The following is a 21,142-nucleotide window of genomic DNA, read 5'->3' on the forward strand; positions in this document are numbered from 1 at the left end:
TATATATATATATATATATATATTATATATATATATATATATATAACATATACATACATGCATAAATATACATAATCTAATTTATTACATTATCTTTTACTCGTGCTTCATTATATCAGTGAATGACCTTTATAATGCCCAATGCTTGTACTATGCCGCAAATCCTGTAACCCATCCATCCATATCTAAACCTTATAAGATTAGGATTCCAGTAAAAGCCATAAAAGTCATTTCAAACAAACCTTGTTTATAATAAGTACTTAATTTCACCTGTTTTATGTAAAGTGATGTTTGATAAGTACAGGCAGTCAATTGACAGCACTTACAATGTTAACTTCTACATGTCTATGAGAACACGTCTATGAGAGAGAGAGAGAGAGAGAGAGAGAGAGAGAGAGAGAGAGAGAGAGAGAGAGAGAGAGAGAGAGAGTGTGTGTGTGTGTGTGTGTGTGTGTGTGTGTGTGTGTGTGTGTGTGTGTGTGCAAGGAGTCACAAGGATTTTGGATGTTTCAAAGACTTTTTAGTCCATCCGTGGTGACTCTATTTGCCCTTTGGTATAGCGATTTAGTTTAAGCATTTACAGAATTCTTATGATCTTGTCTAACTTATTATTGAACTTGTTTACTGTATTACTGTTTACTACATCCGCTGGAAGTCTATGCCAAGTATTGGTGTTTTATATGTAAAGAAATTTCCACATTGAGTGGTGTTGTATCTTTCTAATTCCACACACACACAGCTCTAGGGTGTCACGGAGGAAGCAAAATGTACATAAAAACTAATGTTATTACAAATAATTCCAGTAAACTGAAAACTAAAACTATATAGATAGGGAAATAAGCTCTATCTTTCCTCCAATAAATAATCAGGAGGTAAAATGTTTAAGATTTAAATGTCAAACCCCACTTGGATAAAGACATACGATAGTCAGTTAGTCTGCAGGTTAAACTGTTCATCCATACCTTGAATGGGTGATGTGTATGATGTCCAAAATATTTTGATGTAGATATGATGCATTGAGAAGATAGCTTCTATCACCTGCCACTTTCGTTTGGTTGGACTATAGTAGTCAAAACCCACGGCTTAAGAAAGCAAATGGGTAGGATAAAAAATTGCATATCTCATGCAAGGTTCAAATCAAGTAGCCCTCCCTCCCTGCAATACCTATTTCCAGTAAATATGGGAAGAAGGAAGCTCCAGTTACATGGGGATTGCTACGTGTTGATACCTACCCCCTCTCATAAACAAATCTTCAGAGACGGGAGAGGTCATCTCCACTCCGATCATGTTCATATATTCACAATAAAAAAAACTATGTATTAGTAAAAATATCATGTACAGGTTAACGTAAATTTGTGTATTATTCACTTTTCCAATATTATATCTCCTATTGATAATAGTAATCAAGCGGAAACTCCTCTGATAAACATTTACACTCAACAAAACCCATGCGTAAGTAGAATATGAGTCCTCAACACAGTATGCATTTTGAATGATGATCCACTTTCACTGATAAGAACATATTCACTTTGCATTCGCCCCAAATTCTAGGCTTTACAAATTTTTAATACATATCTATAAGATTCTTAAAAGGAAGTGAATACGTACTATACATAAAAGCAAAGAAAAACAAGGCTTTGCAATCACTTTTCTCCAGCACTATAGAAAGAATCATCAAAATGGTGATGGGCTTGGAGGACTCTATTTACTCGCTCGTTTGTTTCTCCAGTAACTCTCCCTTGGAGTAAGATGGTTTTACACCGGGCCATATTATCCATGAGGCTGACTAGGCTGAAGCCTAGGGGCCCACCAAGAACAGGGGCCTAGGCAACCTTTTATTTTTTTCTATGGATTATTTACTTCAGTTGTAATATTATTGTAATAATTTGTATGAAAACAGTTCATGATATATTTCAATGGGCAAAAAGAAGCTCAAAGACTCGGGATCCTATGATAGGTTAATACAGCAAAAAATTTCTTTATTCATTAATTTGGTCAAAGCTTTTTATTCTTCAAATTGATAGCATTTAAATCCTAAGTATGGAAATAATTCATTTTAGTATAAATATTATGATTATATTCCCAACCTCCTTCCTCACTCTCTCCTGTGTCTCTTTTGCAAGACAAAAATGATGCCTAGGGGCTCGGTCTGTAAAATAGTTGGTTTGACTAGGATTACATCATGGAAATGAGGCAAATTTTGATTAATGAATTTATATCCAGGCATGTTTAGTGTCTTAAAACAATTTTTGTGCCTGCAGGGGATGTCCTATGGCTGACATGTATTATTGTTCCTGTCCTTTCCATATCATTGGTTGCAGCTCCGACAAATCCTTGTGTCATGAATCAAGCTACTGGAAAGAATGTTGTTTTGCTTAACAAGCAGGTTTGTGGTCTTTAGCTCAGTTTTGTATTAACTAAGTCTCTCTCTCTCTCTCTCTCTCTCTCTCTCTCTCTCTCTCTCTCTCTCTCTCTCTCTCTCTCTCTCTCTCTCTCATTATGAAAAATTTAAATGTTATACAGTAGATAATTTACTTCCCCTTATAACCGTAACCTGATGTAATGTTGATGAAGAAAAGAACTCATTCTTCTTTTGGTTAACATGTATTTTTTAATGAATTCCTATTGTAGTATGATTTTCTTGGATTCAAATTATTTTTTGCTTCTTTTGAAAATATATAAATGGGTTATTCTCAACCTAATTTGATTTAGTAAATTATTTAAATTCTGTCAAAAAAGGGACTTGAGAGTTTAAAAATACTTTAGGTAAGCTTTTCCACTGGTCACTTACCCCTCAGATGGCATTTTTGGGCCCAAGATGCCGACTTTGGTGAGTGATTGACCTATGCCAGGTAACTAAAATCTGCCCAAATGAAATGCTTAATCAATTAAAATGATATCGTACAATACTCTGAGTCAAGGCAGTCAGTCACCCAGTCACAATTGAATGGCGATACTGTAGATCAACTTCATGTCAACTCATAAATAACTCAATTCCGAGTTTTTTGGATCCTTTTATCTCTAATATTTCTTTTAAGGTATTCAACACTAAAGATCAAATGAACTTACTTTGATATATGACATTACGAAAGATGAAAAAAGTTTATGACTAGGCTTATACCTAAGTACAAGAAGGCCTAGCAATGAATTGTGTAGGCCATTAGTTGTCAATGTGTGGTTAGATCATGTTTTCGTTGCCATTGTTGCATAGACCTATCCATTTTTTTTTTTTTTTTCATTCTAATCCCTTCTTCCTCTTCAAAAGGTTCGTCTTTAATTTAATGTTGTACTGTACTTATGGTTGCAATTTTAAAATTCTTACCTACATAAAGACAGTGTTGTTCATTAGGTCTCTCTCTCTCTCTCTCTCTCTCTCTCTCTCTCTCTCTCTCTCTCTCTCTCTCTCTCTCTCTCTCTCTCTCTCTCTCTCAACAAAATTACAATATCAAACATTTATGTTTTCGTAGTAAGTGTGAATGAGTACTTGGTTATTTCAATTTTTAATTGCAAAACATCTCAAGAAATATGTCAAAAGACTATTTTCATTGTAAATTGTGTATTCAGTCTTTTGTTTCATTGATTCTATTATTATTATTATTATTATTACTGTTTTTTTAATTTTATCCTTATTTCTATGAATCTTCCCTGATGTTCATATTGCTCCTTCTCTAGAACCCCGGTTTAATTGACATTCACTCGTAAAAATTATGAATATTTTTTATTTTCTTTCCCCTCAATGCCCTTATTAAAGGAAGGAACATTCTAGTGTTAATTAAGTTGTAACTGATGCATCAGTGTCTTTATTTCTTCAGTTTCTCAGGCATGTCAGGTGTGATCACTACTGTTCCAGATTGATTATTACTATGCATTAAGATGTCTTCCAATAGTTTTATTAGCAATTACTGCATGAAGCACGCACAGGAATTGTTTCTAGGAGATCATGATCATTATTCCTTTTGTGTATTGTGTCAGAGGAAAAGTGTTTCAGTGGGGCTGATCAGGTTAACAATTCAAAGTCAATGGAGACTTGCTGTTAGTTCAGAGGAAGGCTAGGGAAGACTAGGCGAGTTGATTAAAGGAGGGATGATAATTATAACGACATGTCTCCACCTTTAAACAGGTCATGTAATCAGCCAACTTTCGATAGTGATGAGCTTTATAAGCTCTTGATATCGCTAGCTTCCTTTTTTAAAGTTCAGAAGTCCTGTGAATCTTCTCATATAAGTGACAATTCTGGTATTTCTTGGCTTGTTGCTAAAACTAAACCAACTCTTTACCCAAGCCGAGCCTTGTGTTAATAATGTTTTAGTAAGGGTTCTGAAAGTTCACTGCCCAGTACACATTTGAAAGCCTCTTACAGAGCTGTGAATTTTTTAATTATTTTAAGCCCATCTGCTGCCAATCCCTTGCAAGCTGCAATCCTAGTCACTCTATAAGACAACTAGATTGTTTGGAGAGGGCTGAGTGGGTGGTGTGATCCTTATATTTCTCCACTCCCTTAAGTAAGTGCTCCTAAACAACCTCATATTACTCATACAGATGCCATGGCATATCATATGATTTCCTTAAATCTAGATGGTTTGAATGAAGTTTCAACTATATTTAATAATTTTTATCATGTTTCAGATAAAGGCTCAGCCATTAGCTCATCACGGATTAAGTCTTTCATTGTAAATGTACAGTATGTGAACAAGTTCTTTGCTTGCATGCTCAATAGCATCCTCATCAAGTGGTAAACAGACTGAGAAATCAGCTGATTCTTACTCTACTCAAGCAGTTTAACTTGGGATACAGGAAGATGAAGAGAAAGAAAACACAGGAAAATTGTAAAAGTATAGAGTTATATCTTTTTCAAAACTTATGTAACCTTATTGCTGAGAAATATCCTTATAAATGGAGTAAGCTAAGTTTAGAAGCTTCTTATTCTTCCAAATCTACAGAAGTTAAAGTTGAAAAAAGTTGCGGGTTTTAGGTCTCCACTGAGACGATTTACATCGTTCTCCTCGGGCGACCATTAGCCAGCAGGGACTATCACTAGTCCCCTCTAACCTCCCCCCTAGGCGCCACCCTGGGAGTACCCCCCGGTACAAGGTCTCACGGTATTCGCGTCCCTGGCGGGGACCGAACTCGGGACCTCTGCAATAGAAGTCCGCGACGCTACCAACCTTGCTATCCGGAGTACTGTACTTCCAAGACTCATTACATCTCTCAGTGTGGTGGATGGAATTGGTATATTATTGACTCGGATTAAGAAAAAAGTTAGTAATTCCATTCCTTTTTAGTCTCGTTACTTGGGTTACTTTGAACACTGTGATTGAGCCATATGGTAGAGTATAAGTAAAGAAGGAACTCTTAAATCTACACCAAAGAGTACAAATTCAAGGATATGGTATTCCTATTTTGATACCAGAAAGAATTTCTTTTACGGTCAACTTTTATTCCTTTTAAGTTGAAACATAATTTGTTTGAGAAACAGCTCATAGCTGAATATAAAGTAGTTACCGTATTCCAAGTCAAGGTAACTATTGAAATGATTTATTTTAGTATAAAAATTTGAATTTTCTGAAAGGCAGAGTTTCAATCATTCCAAAATATACAAGTTTTACTGTTCTCTCATTTTTAGTAATATTTATAGCTAGCCAGTAAAAAAAATAATAAATAACCACAAAATTAGGACATTATTAAGCAAGAAAAGAGGTGGTCTTATTATTTCCAGTAAATACTTCTAGAAATAGTGTCTTACTGGTACTTGGTGGCTGATCCATGCCAGCATGCCTATAAATTTTCTGAGTATCAACATCCCTCATTTGTTGAGGTGTCATGTTGTCACGCATCCCTTTACTTTAAAACTGTGGGATGGTCGTCCTAATAGTTTTAACAATACTGATATTCATATGCATAAGAGACATTGTAATGCTATGAGAAATACAGTGTGCCATTTTCTGTGCCTATGTTGCTAATTATGGAATTTTATTGTAATCTTTCTTTGTTCCAACGCGATGTACAAACCTCGTAATCATTTAATATAGGAATTCGCTTCAGAAACAGCCGAAGAGAAAGAAAAGCAAGCAGTTGTGCTGATTGGTTGGCTAACAGTGTGGGGTGGAGCTTAGCTCTGCCCCTGCCCCCCACCGCCAGCCCGCTTTCCTCATTCACTCGCTTCGGGTCAACGTGGATGGTTGTGCTACACTCGCTCTCTACGCTGCAGCCCTTTGCCTTCTCTTGTGCTTGTGTACTAGTGATTGTGTCACTGTTATGGAGGAGAAAGTTACTCATTAAGATGCGATGTTGTGGAGAATGTGGCGGGCGTTGCAGTAGATGGCTTTCGTCACCTTCTGTAGGCCCGCACACATTCTGCAAGACATGCAGGGGAAAACCTTGTTCTCAAGGTTCTCCTTGCTGTGAGTGTGAATCTTGGCCGCCATTTTGGGAAGCCCGGATTCACAGCCTGTCGGGGATTTCTTGGGTTTCGCCGGGGGAGCGGGTGACCTTAGCGCTCCCGCTACTTCGGTGATCACGTTACCTGGTAAGATGGGGGAACTTTGGGCATCTCTCGAATTATCAGGTAAGCCAGACTTGAATTTGTTAAGACGCCGTTTAAATATGGTGGACAAGCTTGAACAAGGTCATTTGAATGATCCGATTGTTGATGAACACATGAATGTAACTGAGGCTAAAGACTTCAAATCTGGCATTTTTTTAAATTGGTTAGCCTTTAGCAATATCATAAAAAGGTTGGCCTTAAATGCTATACTTTTGGCCTTTTTTAACTTCCAGATTGAACTTTTAAAGCTGCAGTTGATCAAAAGTTGGTTTTTTCTTACTTAGAAAACCTGGCAACCCTGGTTTGTAACTTTATCGACTCCCATGTTCACTGGTGCCCCTGTTGTTGTTGACAATGTACCTGATAAAGCATTTGTTCCTGGCAAAATGCAAATTTTTTCCAAGGGTAAAATAACTGCAGGACTCCCTGTTAAAACAAGGGAGAGTAAGGTTTTAATCACTGAGATTTCTTTAACGATTGCTGGCAAACCCTTTACGGCTTCGCCAGCAAGTCAGTTAAAATTAAAATCTGCCAAATCTCCTGCTGATAAGCAGTTAAGATTAAAATCTGCCAAAACTCCTGCTGATACAATATGTTTTTCAGGTTCACCACGTTCACCAACCACGGCCTTTCCAACGGACATGGCTCAGGTTGTTCATCCTCGTCCAGTGTCGTCTGCTGTTGCCTTGACCACCGTTCCAGTACCTCGGAGGGGGCACAAGAAGAGGAAGCGTGGGCGGTATTCCTCTTCTAGTTCCTCCTCCTCTCTCTCCTCCTCTTCGTCTTCATCTTCTGACTCTGACTCTTCTCCCCCAAGGAGAAAGAGGAAGGGGAAGAAGAGGAAAGCGAAGAGGGCCAGGAAGGCCAGTCGCAGTCGAAGGGACATGGCGCCCCGAGACACCTCTTTTCCTCCGGAGGATGAGGGCAATGTAAGAGATTCCCGTGTTCCCCGCGCTCGTGGGATTGTTCACAGCGAATCTCGCGCAATGCCTCCATGCACAACAACCGTGCTCGAGGGCGTAGGTATCACCTCCCAAAGCATGGTGACGTGGTCCTCGGACCCCCGAGTTACTGTTCAGACTCGAATTGAACCGCTCGTGAGCGGGGAAATGAGTGTCCAGGCTTCGGCACGAGAAATCACACCTGTGGTCTCATGAAGAATCCGCGGTATGCACCACTACCTCCACGGGGGTAGCCACGCGAACCGACTCTGCGACTTGTGTGTCGTGAGAGCAGGGAGCAAACCCAGACAGCCGCGCACTCGACCCGTGCGACTCGGGCCCGGCATGGAGCCACCTCGCGGCTCAGCCCGCGACATGGGGCCCAGTCGTGCATGACCAGGCTAGCTCTCGCGCATACCAGCCGCACGAGGTGCAGCCAACCCCCATGCTTTCTGGCCGTGTAACAGGTGAGGCCACGCACACCACTCGCGCAACTAACCTGTCTACACCTCCTGGTGTGAGCGCTGCAGTTCCCAGCGACCCCGCTCGCACTTTAGCTCCTTCAGGAGCTTTGTGGGGCTCGCAGCGACCAGTCACGCACTCGGTCGCAGTGGGAACCTTGATGCAATCCGTTGAGGATGAACCCTGCCAGGGTCCTTCCTCGACTCCTGAATACACGCCTGGTTCGGTCTTAGGACCAGAGCGAGGGTATTCATGGGGAATGTCATCATCCGTGCAGCATGTCACTTCCCCTACACCTACGGATGTAATGAGACTGAGGGATCAGCCACCTCCACGACCTTCACCGGCCGTGGAGATGGAAGATCCCAAGGTGGAGTCGCTGTTCCTAGAGGTTATTAACCTCATGCTTGAGATTAATGGCCTCAGGGCTCCTCCTGCGGTAGTGTCTGAGGATAAGTATACAGCCTAGGAGATCCTATGGGGAGCTCCCAAAGGCAGCTCACAGCCCATCACACTACCCTGGTCGAGACAGGCTGCTCGAGCATTGGACCGAGTGAGTGACCAGTTCGTAGGACCTGGTGACTCGCTTTGGAGCCAAGGTTCAAACAAGCTTCTCCCTCAACCACTCCAGCGACAGGAGAGGTACTACGTCACAGAGTCTTCTGTGTCTTGTCCTCTCCCTCTCGACCCCGCAGTCAGAGCGCTTGCTGGGGGTTCCTCGGTCGAGAGTTTGAAATCCCAGAGTGTCTCCTTCTCGGCCTCTTGAGATTTCAACTATGGAGTACATCTCTGTAGCTGCTCTCCATGCTGCTTTGTGGCTCGACCACTGGTGTGGTACGGCCACAGTGTTCGCGCGGGACACCAAGCTCGCTACCCCCGAACACATGGAGCAGTGCAGGAACCTGGCTTTGTCTGGTGGGAAATCTGTTGCTTTTCTCTTGGACCAGCTTGCTACCTAGTATGCCAATCTGATCCTCAAAAAGCGCGAGGCAGTAGCTGCTCGTTTGGCGAGACAGATTGGTTCAGGAGAGGCCCTAGCACTCAGGAACGCTCCTATTAGAGCTGCAACTTCTCTCTTTCCACCAGACAAAGTTTGGGCCGTGTGGGATAAATGGCACCTCGACTCGGACTCCATTATTCACCAGGCGCAGGCTGCGAGTTTCAAGGGGACCTGGTCCCACGAAACCGTGTGCGGCCAGGCCAAGTCAGGCCAAGCCCACGGGAAGTAGCAAGGGTACCGCGGGTCGTGCACCTGCTGCTCCTGTGCAGCCGAGAACTGCATCTGTTCAGAAGGGTTCTGCCCCCAAACAGACCCTCGGGAGCTCCTCCGCGAGGGAAAGGGAAACGCTGAGTTTGGCTTTCCCCTTCCCATGCTGCCGAAGGTAGGGTTATGCCTATCGCGCCATTAGGCAATGTGGCAGCACCTCGGGGCCGAGGAATGGGTAGTGTTGACCCTTCGCGAAGGGTAAAAGCTCACATTCGTGCTTTATCGCCCCCCCCCATCTTCCACTCCAATATCATTTCACACGTACTCTCCAACTTTTCCGAAGGCTCTGGCCTTAGAGGCGGAGGTCTAGGAAATGTTGGAGAAGGATGCGCTAGAAGTCGTACACGATCAATCACCAGGGTTCTACTGTTATCTCATCCTTATCGAGAAGGCAACAGGAGGCTGGAGACCAATCATTGACCTTTCGCCATTGAACAAGTTTGTTCAGCAAACTGCGCTCAAGATGCTGACAGTTCGCACTGTGCTGTTAGCCATCAGGCAGCACGGCTTCATGGTTTCGATAGACTTGAAGGGCGTGTACTTTCAAGTACCAGTTCATCAGTCTCGAAAGTACCTCCAATTCACCTTCCAGGGTACGGTATACCAGTTCAAAGTCCTGTGCTTCGGACTGTGCACAACTCCCCAAGTGTTCATGCGAGCGTTCACGACGGTAGCAGCTTGGGCCCACTCGAGGGGCATCCGCTTACTGATGTACCACGATGACTGGCTGATTCTCGCTCCCGCTCTTCTAGGTCACATTTCCTCGCTGGAGAAGCTCGTTCCTTTCGGGCAGATCCATCTCCACCCCCTTCAGCGGTGTCTGAAGGAGCAGTGGTCGGCAGCCACCGATCCTCCCTCTCGTCCGGTCCTCATGGAACGCGAGGTAAGGAAGGATCTCCTTTGGTGGCTAAACGAGGAGAACCTCATGAGAGGGTTTCTCATAAACCCTCCTCCACTTCAGTTCCGTTTGTTCACAGACACGTCCACAGAAGGTTGGGCTGCACACCTGGACAACCTAGTCGAGTCAGGTGTGTGATCGGAAGAGGAGAAAGACCTGCACATTAACATGCTGGAAATGATGGAAGTCTCGAGAGCACTCATTCATTTCAAGGCCTGTTTGAGAGAGCACTCGGTAGTGCTGATGAGCGACAACACGTCCGTAGTCACGTGCGTCAACAAGCAAGGGGGCACGCTCTCACGTCCCTTGCAGCTGTTGATGAGGCGGGTGTTTCTGTGGGCAGAGAGTCAACACGTAACTTTGTCAGCCAGGTACATTCCAGGCAAGAGAAATGTTCTGGCAGACGCCCTAAGTCGCAGAAACCAGGTAATAGGGGCAGAATGGTCTCTTCACCCTTGGGTAGCGAGTTGAGTACTCGACCTCTGGAGAGAACCATGCATCGACCTATTCGCAACATGGCACAACACCAAGCTTCCCGTGTTTTGCTCTCCAGTACCAGATCCCGTGGCTGCGTTCGAGGATGCACTGCAACATCATTGGGATCGACTGGATTGCTACGCGTTTCCCCCCTTTTGCTTGCTTTGCGCAGTCCTGTCCCCTGTCCTAGTAACCCCAGGACTCAGGATGACTCTTATTACTGCGCTATGGCCACACATAGAGTGGTTTCCCGATCTGTTGTCGCTCCTGGTCGAGGCACCGAGAGAGCTACCACACTGGCTCAATCTCCTTTGGCAACCCTTGTTGAGCAGGTACCACCAGGTGGTGCAGTTGCTCCGACTTCACGTGTGGAGACTATCCAGCATCCCCTCAGAACGCGAGGCTTTTCGGGACTCGCTGCGAGAGAGATGACAGGGTACCTTAGAAGATCCTCCTCCTCAGTCTCTCAGGGGAGGTGGTAGGTCTTCTGTGATTGGTGTAGTGGAAGGGGTGTCTCTCCGGTCGGAGCCTCTCTGACTCAGATCGCAAACTTCCTAGTCTTTCTTCGCAGAGATAAGCTCCTTGAGGTTTCTGCCATTAAAGGGTACTTGACCCTTAAGACTTTTTTGCTAGCCTTAGCATCGGCAAAGAGAGTTGGGGAGTTATACGGCCTCTCTTGTAATGTCACTCACGCAGAGGGTTGGAAGGAGATCTTGAGTTTTGTGTCAGGGTTCGTGGCCAAGACTCAGAACCCAGCGATCCACGATCTCAGGTTCAAGGCCTTCAAAGTTCCTTCTTTACCGGATGCGGCGAGTGGCGGTTCAGGGGAGAGGCTTCTCTATCCCGTCAGGTGTCCCCGGCGCTATCTTAAGCGAACTCGGCATCTCAGACCTGAATGTCGACAACTCTTCGTTAGCACTGACAGAACCAAGAAAGGGGAGTTGAGGAACACGGTATCCTTCTGGATCCATGAAACCATCCGCAAGGCGTATGAGACTTCCTCAAGAGTCCAAGCACCAGCGAGGGTTAAAGCTCACGAGATCAGGGACATTGCCCCCACACTCGCTTTCAAGAGAAATCTTGCAGTGGGCCAAGTGCTGAAGGCTGGCGTTTGGAAATGCCAGACCACCTTCAAGGCCTTTTACTTGAGGAAGTTTACCCACAAGTCCTTGGACACCTATGTTCCTGGCCCCATTTAGCGGCTCAAGCTTTGTCTGATCTCTCCAGTTCCTCTGGGACAGGGAAGTCTCTTGTCTCGATTTTATGGTATGTTTGGCAGTGTGAGAGCAGTGTGCATGTGCTCTGCCTTTCTCTCTGTCTCATCCCTTGGGGTCCCATACATCAAGATAAGTCTTCCCAGATAAGATTGCTAGAGTTTGTTTACAGGCATTCTCCCCCCCGTCTTCTGCTAGGCAAGGAAGACAGTGGATGTATAAACCCTTTGCCTTTTGGTTATGGAGGTTCATCCAGTCACTGCTACCCTAGGGTCAAGTTTCTCTTAAATTCATGCTCTCGACCCGGCTCCCAGTCTCTTAGGCCCCACCATTATCATGTCTGGTCAAGAGACAGGGGTAGGTGGATTTAGTCCTCTGCTCTCATTCGAGACCAGGTCTATATCTGGGCAGTTAGCTGTTCACAAGCAGCAAAGGCAGACCTCCAACCAAACAGTGAATCTTCCTATATTAAATGATTATGAGGTTTGTATATCGCGTCGGAACAAATGACAATTTGTCCTAAATTGTATTTTTCCTAGCTATACAAACCTGTAATCATTTAATATAAATGCTCGCCTCTACCACCCCTCTCATGTTCCACATTGAGCCTAAAGCGTTTGAATGAGGAAAGCGAGCTGGCGGTGTTGGGGGGATGCTAAGTTCCGCCCCATACCGCCAGTCAACTAATCAGCACAACTGCCTGGTTTTCTTTCTCTTTGGCTGTTTCTGAAGCGAATTCCTATATTAACTGATTACAGGTTTGTATATCTAGGAAAAATACAATTTAGGACAAATTGTCATTTTTTGTTGATTTGGTACTCCTTCCTTTAATTTTTCTTTTTTGACATATCCTATACTGTATATGCATATGCAACATGGATACAAGAGAAAACCAAAGTAGAGGATATTCTAACATGTAAATAAAAGAAATGTATATAGGCAGGACATATAATGAGAATGACAGATAATAGTTAGGCATTAAGAATAAAAGAATGGGTTTCTAGGAATTGCAAAAGATGTAGGGGAAGGAAGAGAAGATGATAGATTGATGAACTAAGAAAGTTTGTGGGTGTGGACTGGCACAGAGGAACCACAAGTGGAAGGACATGTCTGAGGCCTATGTTCCGCAGTAGACTACTAACGGCTGATGATGATGATGATATGCATTCTGTTCTGTGAAAGTTTCCTTTGCAAGTTAATGGTCTTTTTATATTTAAATGAGTGTTTGCATCTTTGTTACAGTAAACACAACTACTGTATATTTGATAAAAACTTCATAAGTCAAGTAATTGAAATTAAGATTATAAAATTTGAATGACTTTTGTTGTCGTCATGCTGATTTTACACACTTTACATTAAGAGCACTACTGTATTTCATATTGAAACTCTAGTGTTGTTTATTGATTTCAGTACCAGATTTTGTTACAGGGAGGTAGGTTAAAAAACAACGGCTTACACTGAACACTTGAGTAGATTTTTTATCTATGAGTTTAAAATTTATTTTTAGATTCTTAAACATATTTCCATAGTCCAATAGAAACTCTTTGTGTAAATTTTGATTCTAGATGAAAAATATGTATGTTTTATTGTGTATGTATTTTGTGTTATATTCTTACATAAAATCTAAAATTTATTAATTGTAATTTATTTAATTTTCTTATTTTTATTTATTGTTGTGAAATATGGAACTTTAGTACAGTATGTTACAGCTTTATTTTCTTCCAGATATTTCAGTATGTATTTCTCTATTATGTCTGCAAATTTGTCCCATCTGTGGTTGTTATATTACTGTGTGGGGGAATTACACTAGCCACATTCTGCATGGACATTGCCGAGCAACAAAATTCAACGTGTTATTACATATATCCAGATCTAGTTACTAATGTTGCTAATGGCAGGTAAGAATTCATGTATTACACTGTAGCCTACTATCTATGACATTAATTGTACTACATTTTCACAAGACTGCATAAATTTGAAATTCTTTTTTATAATTTATATGTTTTGCAATGATGTCTTGGTAAATAGAGTAATCTCTCATAAATCCTTCCAGTACAAAGACAGAGGAGCATTGCGGTTGGAAGGGATGGGGAGGCCATCATAATCATTCCCTCAATGCTGTTCAAAATGGAGTAGCATTTTTGATAGTCCTATACTTCTGTAAGTATGCTTTTAAAAAAGACAATAGGAAATCATGAGGGGTAGAATAAAATGCAGAAGACTGTTGCCAATGTATAGACATTTTTAACTTTCTTTAATTAGGTCAAAGACTATTTCATCTGTAACTTTAACTAAAACTTGTGAGTTTCATTTGTAGGAACGTTCCTCCTAATCTAGCAGTTGAATGGCTGCAACTTCAAAAATTCAAACTTATTGCAAATACTTTTATCTTGAGGAAGTTGAAATTAATCTCAATTCATAGTTTATATATGACTGATTTATTTTATCACTTTTGCTGATCATGTTATATTTAGTTTTTTTTTTATTTTTAATATGTAGTTTTTTCAGTATTTCTTTATTTACTTTCCCCCCTGGGCTGCTTTTCCTGTTGGAGCCATTGGGTTTCTCGCTTTCTGTTTTTCAAACTACTGTAGATTTGTAGCTTGGCTAGTAATAATGATAATAACTGATGTCTAATTATTATGTAACAGGCTAGTAATATTGAGAATAACTGGTGTCTAATTATTATGCAACGGTGATAGTAGGTTCTCCCCTCCTAGAGGACCATGTACATGAAAATTAGTAGTTGTTACCTTCATTTCGTAAAGGGTCACACACCAATGCTGGAGGACCTTCAACGTGAAAAGAAAGGAATTGCATACTTTTTTATGTAGGAATACTGAAGTATTTTCTGTAGATGTACAATAGCTCTCAAAAGTAATGTTAACAAAATATGATTTATAATCTAAAACACCAGCTAATGTTATTTTATATGGGATGTGTGAGGTGGGGAAAAAGTAGTAGACTTGATTGCTGTGGAGTAGATTCCATATATGACCGTTGATAGTATTATACTTTATTTTCTAATGTAATATTAATTACTGTCATATTCTGAAGATATATTTGATGTGTTTATGATAACACAGTAAAACTAGAAAGTTCTAACATATGCACAGCTAATAACTGGTGTCTATGACAGATAACCTCCCATACCAATCCTACTAAGACAATAGGGGACCAGGCAGTTTACGTTATTCTGTTTATTTATTAATTATTTGCACCACGCATTGACATTAGATACTTTTTGGATTTATAGTACAGTAGAAAAATTATAGTTTACATATAATATGATTTCAGTATGGTTCTTTGATTTTTCTGTAAAATTTAAATTTTTGTAGTAAAATTTATTTCTACACTCCCCTGATGTTCATATCACTTCTTTAAAACCTCTGTTTAATCGACATTTATCCGTAAAATTTTATAAGCATTTTGAAATTTCCCATTTTCTTTCCTTTCAATTGACAGGTCTCTAGTACAGTAATGAAATAATCCAAAGGTTAATGGTAAGAACCGTAGGGGTGACGCAACAGTCTCTCTTTGTTATTTCAGCTTAAAACTATTCCTTATCTACTTGACACTACGGGTCAGTGGGGAGATAGATGGGCATGTATGTGAATATCAGGTGAGTACAGAAATAACTAATTTTCTTATTACAATTCTGTTTATTTTATGAACCTCTCCTGATGTTTATATTGCAGACCTCACACACTGATGGAAGGGGGATGCAGTGTAGCAAAGATATAGGTCATTTATAGATTGAAATAGTATAAAATAATTAAGATTCTAGACCCACCTATATTAGAATACTTGTAACAAACCATATCAAAATACAATTTGAAACAAGGATATTATACATTGTTTTCTAAAGATATGTGGAATACTGTACAGAACTGTAAATTATACTTTTAAATATCGATATAAATAATCCCATCTTTAAAAATCAAAACTACAATTTATCTTAGATAAGAGAATTGTAAGTTAACTGAACTCAAAATATATTAGAACACTTCCCAGCAACCACTGGCAGGAACCTTTACAGAGTGCTTACAGTACTAGATCTGTTTTCTGATGTTCTACCACAGTAGCGAAAGGAACTCTGGCAACAGTTGTGATGTTGAATTATTTTCCTAAAGATAGAAACTTGAAGATTAATAAAAAACTCAAAACATCAGTTTGAGCCGTAGTTTCTACTCTATCATTTTTTCCTGCATCCAAAACAGGCCCTATTATAGGAGAAGAAATTTGCCCCTTTTTTTAGGGGAATCAAATTCAAATTCTAATGGCATTTGAATTTCTCTTCTATAAGAATAGAAATAAAATTTTTCATAGAATCTGCAAAGGAAAATATTTCAAGAAAACTTCCTAATTTATTACCCACAAACAGCATTTTTATTATTATTATTATTATTGTTATTATTATTATTATTATTATCATTATTAATAGCCAAGCTACAACCCCAGTTGGAAAAGCAAGATGCTATAAGCCCAAGGGCTCCAATAGGGAAAAATAGCCCAGTGAGGAAAGGAAATAAGGAAGTAAATAAATGATGAGAACAAGTTAACAATAAATCATTCTAAAACAGTAACAACGTCAAAACAGATATGTCCTACATAAACTATTAACGTCAAAAACAGATATGTATATGTAAACTATAAAAAAACTCATGTCAGCCTGGTCAACATAAAAACATTTGCTCCAACTTTAAACTTTTGAAGTTCTATTGATTCAACTACCTGATTGGGAAGATCATTCCACAACTTGGTGACAGCTGGAATAAAACTTCTAGAATACTGTGTAGTATTGAGCCTCATGATGGGAAAGGCCTGGCTATTAGAATTCACTGCCTGCCTAGTATTACGAACAGGATAGAATTATCCAGGGGGATCTGAATGTAGTTAACCTGTATTTAAAGATTTTTTTATCTTTTTAATCAATAATGAAATGGGAGAACTGAGGGGTATGATTTGGAAATTCAGATTATTGCATTTCTGGCTAGTAGAATGTCTATATTTCACGTTTCAAATGTTATTTTTAATTAAAACAATTTGTTTAATGGCTAAAACATCTTTTCTTATGCTTATATAAGCGCATCCGGTTGGTTACGCAGCCCTTTTCTTATCAGCATACATGAATAATCAATTTTTCTTCAAGTATTCGAGGTAAAGATACTTATCATAGTCTCTCATAAACTTCACTAGAAGCGGTTTCTTTCATCAAGGCTGAAAACGAAGAACGTAGTTCATTACTTTCAATTGTGTTTTGAAAAAAGATGTGTTGCGTTTCTCTCAGTTATAATTATCGAATTTCTTTGTCTGTTCGTTTATATATTAACAATTCGCATGTTATGGTTATACTGATGATACAAAAAGTGTCAGAGATGGTAACTAAATAGGCCTAAAGCATAACATTATGCTGGTACTGTCTTACTCATGTGTGGCCATTTGGTACATTTATATTTCAATATTTGAGGAAGGGCTCACCAGTGCTTAATAAATGATATGATGTGTATGATCTTATAATCTCCAGTGTTGGGGGAAATTACCACTAAATGCCCATACTTATGCATACTAAAATATATTCAGTTGATCACTACAAAAAAAAAATGGAAACCAGTATTTCTTTGTCTGGTCTTTTATATAATTACAATTTTTATGTTATATTCATGCTGAAAGATGTAATAAGTATCAGAGACAACAGCTATGTATGACTGAAAAGTAAAATTTGGCCAAAAAGTAAGTAGGAAATATATTATACTAGCAATGTCTTACTCATGTGTAGGCATTTGGTATATGTAAGGTATATATTTCTGAATTTTTGGTGTTGCTCACCACTGCTGAATAAACAACACTGAAATATAATGATTATGTCCTTATGGTCCCTACTGGTAAGGTATGATTACTCATAAAACCCCAAGATAACACCTAATAAAGTTAATCAGATGAATTTCATGAAAAAACAAATAAACTTTGATTGGCAATATCTCGAAACATGAAATTTTCAGAAAAATTTGAAACTATTTTAATGTTTATAAACAATTATTAATTATTTATATATGAAAAGATAGAAAATTTTATATTCTAAAAATTTGTAGAAGGGATTTGCAAAATTATGAAAATTTATATATTAAAAATGGCAATCTTTGTAAATATTGCCAATATGTTTGAAAAAATATATGTAAAAAATGTGGACTGATAAAATAATCTGTTCTATAAAAATTTAGCTAATAAAATTATCTTTAAAATGCTTATTAAAAGTAGATTAAGTTTTAAATGACTTCAGAATAATATTGGTTGAATGGGGCAGAGTCGCTCCCTTTAAGCCACTTACACAGTATTAAGATATTTTTCAGTAATAAGGTTACATAATGTATGGTTTGAGAGGGAGATTTTTCATCACATTTGGGGTCTTCCTTTGTTTGCTTGATCCTTGTCTTCCTGTTCAGAGCGATGAATTGAGACATTATTTACTGGATTTTACATTTGTTTACATCTTGTTATGGGAGCTGCCGCATATATGTTTATTCACAGATTTGTCTAGGCAGTAGAAGTACTAGCGCCTACATTTACCCTACCAGAATTGATCAGTGATGAGCTTATGGCTGACCAAGGATGAGCACTACCATCTGAAACATAATGCAACTGATCAACTCTATTTGAAGCTTTATCAGAAACATTGTTCTAAGGGAATCATATGATATACCTCACCATCCTCATGAAATACAAGGTTGCTGAAGAGTTCTTACTTTACCAAGTGGTGGGATATTAGGATCCAGACTACTAACTCGGTCTTCTGCCTTGCAATCTTGTTGTATAAAAGAGTGACTAGGATTATGGGATTGCAAGAGTCTTGCAGTAGAAAGATCTAAAGTTAATTAAGAATTCAAGGCTCCTTGATAGGATCTCAACACTCACCTCGCAACGAAAAATCCGGGGAGAAGAAGCTAAATTTGTATAGATGCCTGTCATGGTGATTCTGCCTGATTCCCTCTCATAGGTACCACGAATGAGCCAACATCTCCCTTGTATAATAAAGACCAAGTGTCTGGGTAAGTATATAATATATAGATACAGTAATGCCTCACAACACAAAATTAATTGGTTCCGTAAGAGCTTTCGTAAAGTGATTTTTACGTGTTGCGAGTCTCCTTTTACATGCAAATAGCCTAATTTGTTCCAGACCCTAGAAAAACAGGAGACCTTATTTCTGCACTTGTTGATACAGGGGCACAGGTTTGTCTTGTAAGTGGGTCTGTACTGAGCCTGGATTCTCAAAGTCATAGACCAGGCCCTGAATCCGGACCCTCCTCCTCCACGTCGCCCCAAAGGTCATGATATCAGGGGCGTAGCTACATCCCTGGAATTCAAAAGAAACTTCTCAGTGATGCAAGTGCTTCAGGCTTGGGTGTGGAAATGTCAGAACTCATTCACAGCCCACTTCCTGCAAGACGTGACCCACAGGAGGCTTGATACATTCTCTATCGGCCCTGTGGTGACTGCACAACATCTGGTAAAGTAATCCCTTGCCATTTTGCAGCTCAATCTTCGTAGCCTCATTGCATCATGGATTTTCAAAAATATTCATCAAAAGTAGAAAAAATGGTGCAAAAGTTACGCGGGCACTAGCAGAAGGCAGGGAGAGTACAGTAGAACATCAAGTATCAACACACAGATGACATGCAACTCAAAATCCACCTCTCTGATTCGCTGGCCATCTCGGCTCCAGAATCTCGCAAGCTGATTGGCCGAGCCGCCGAAACGCTTTACCCAGCATCTCTCATTGCCGTGTGCCCCGCGAAGGGAGACCGCATTCATTGTTCTCTCGCTTCGCTTGTGTTGCTTAGTCTTGCCGCGTGGAACTTTCAGATGTTTTCTTGTGGTTTTTTAGTGTAAAATAATGCTTGTGACGCCCTTAAAAATGGCTTCTAAACGTCCTCTACCCTCTACATCCTCTAGTGAACCCAAGAAGAAGAGAAAAAGGATGACGGTGAACGAGAAAGTTAAATTATTGGACATGCTTAAGGCAGGCAGTAACTATGCATCTGTTGCCCGCATTTACGGAGTGAATGTATCGACGGTTCGCTACATAAAAGAAGATGAAATGAAAATACGTACAACTGCCTTAATAACGTTCTCCAAGGACACTAAGCGTGTTGTGACTCGCTGTCATAAGACGATTGTGCAAATGGAGAATGCGTTATCAATGTGGATATCGGACTGTCGGGAAAAGAAGGTTAGCCTTGATACCAACATGATTCGAACCAAAGCCAAAACCCTGTATGATTGCCTCATTCCTGAAGGAAAATTGAACGAAGACGACGGAGGTGATGATGACGACGAAGAAGATGATCCTGCCCCAGGAGAAAAACGTGGTTTTGTTGCCAGCAAGGGCTGGCTCGAGAAATTCAAGAGGAAGTTTGGCCTTCGCAGCATTCCTTTGTATGGGGAGGCCGCCTGGGCAGACCAAGAGGCAGCTCTTCATTACGTCGAGGACGAGTTCCCGAAATTAATTAAAGAAGGTGGCTATCTCCTGGAGCAGGTGTTCTATATGGATGAGACTGGCCTCTTCTGGGAGAGGATGCCGTCCTGGACGTTCCTTTACAAGGACGAAGTAAAGAAGCTAGGGATCAAGGCCCACAAATATCGCGTCACTCTCCTCATGTGCAGGAATGCCGCGGACTTCATGTTCAAGCCTGGCTTAATTTACAAGTCCATGAATCCTCGGGCTTTGAAAAACGAAAACAAAGATTTGCTGCCCGTCTACTGGATGAGTAATAAAAAGGCATGGATAACCAAAGCCCTCACACTCGACTGGTTCGTGAACTGCTTTAGCGCAGGTGAAGCTGTACCTCGCGGAGAATGGGCTGCCCTTTAAGGTCCTCCTCTTGTTGGACTGTGCAGGAGGAGATGCAACGGATCGCCATTATGACAAGGTCTAATTGGAGTTCCTGCCCCCCAACACCACTTCCCTCATACAACCAATGGATCAGGGGGTCATTCGGGCCTTCAAGGCCCTCTACTCGAGGTCCACGATGGAGGGCCTCATCTCCTCCATCGACGAAGGCAATGAGGACTTCAGCCTCAAGAGATATTGGTGGGAATATAACATTGCAACGTGCCTGGCCAACATTTAGAAAGCTCTTAATGAGATGAAATATTAAACATTGAATGCAAGTTGGAGAAAATTGTGGCCAGACGTTATTCATGACTATGAGGGACTTACGCCAGACAAAGTTCACCACTCTGCCGTAGATAAGGCTGTGAGTCTGGTACGGTTAGTAGCCAACGAAGGTTTCTCTGACATGACGACGGAAGACATTAACTCACTGATCGAGTGCCACT

At 40.6% G+C, this 21,142-nt stretch overlaps 1 protein-coding gene across 6 annotated transcripts in view; it reads left to right on the plus strand.

The window, feature by feature from the left end:
- l(2)k05819 (transmembrane protein 94-like protein l(2)k05819) overlaps positions 1-21,142 on the plus strand; it is a 420,286-nt gene that overhangs the window by 343,063 nt on the left and 56,081 nt on the right. For all 6 annotated transcript variants that reach the window (XM_068379965.1, XM_068379935.1, XM_068379940.1 and 3 more), the window contains 3 exons: positions 2,262-2,386; positions 13,529-13,701; positions 13,857-13,963. In XM_068379965.1, coding sequence (XP_068236066.1) covers positions 2,262-2,386; positions 13,529-13,701; positions 13,857-13,963 — 405 coding nt within the window. The remainder of the gene's footprint in view (positions 1-2,261; positions 2,387-13,528; positions 13,702-13,856; positions 13,964-21,142) is intronic.

Source organism: Palaemon carinicauda, chromosome 1, assembly GCF_036898095.1.
Source record: "Palaemon carinicauda isolate YSFRI2023 chromosome 1, ASM3689809v2, whole genome shotgun sequence".
Lineage (NCBI taxonomy): Eukaryota > Metazoa > Arthropoda > Malacostraca > Decapoda > Palaemonidae > Palaemon > Palaemon carinicauda.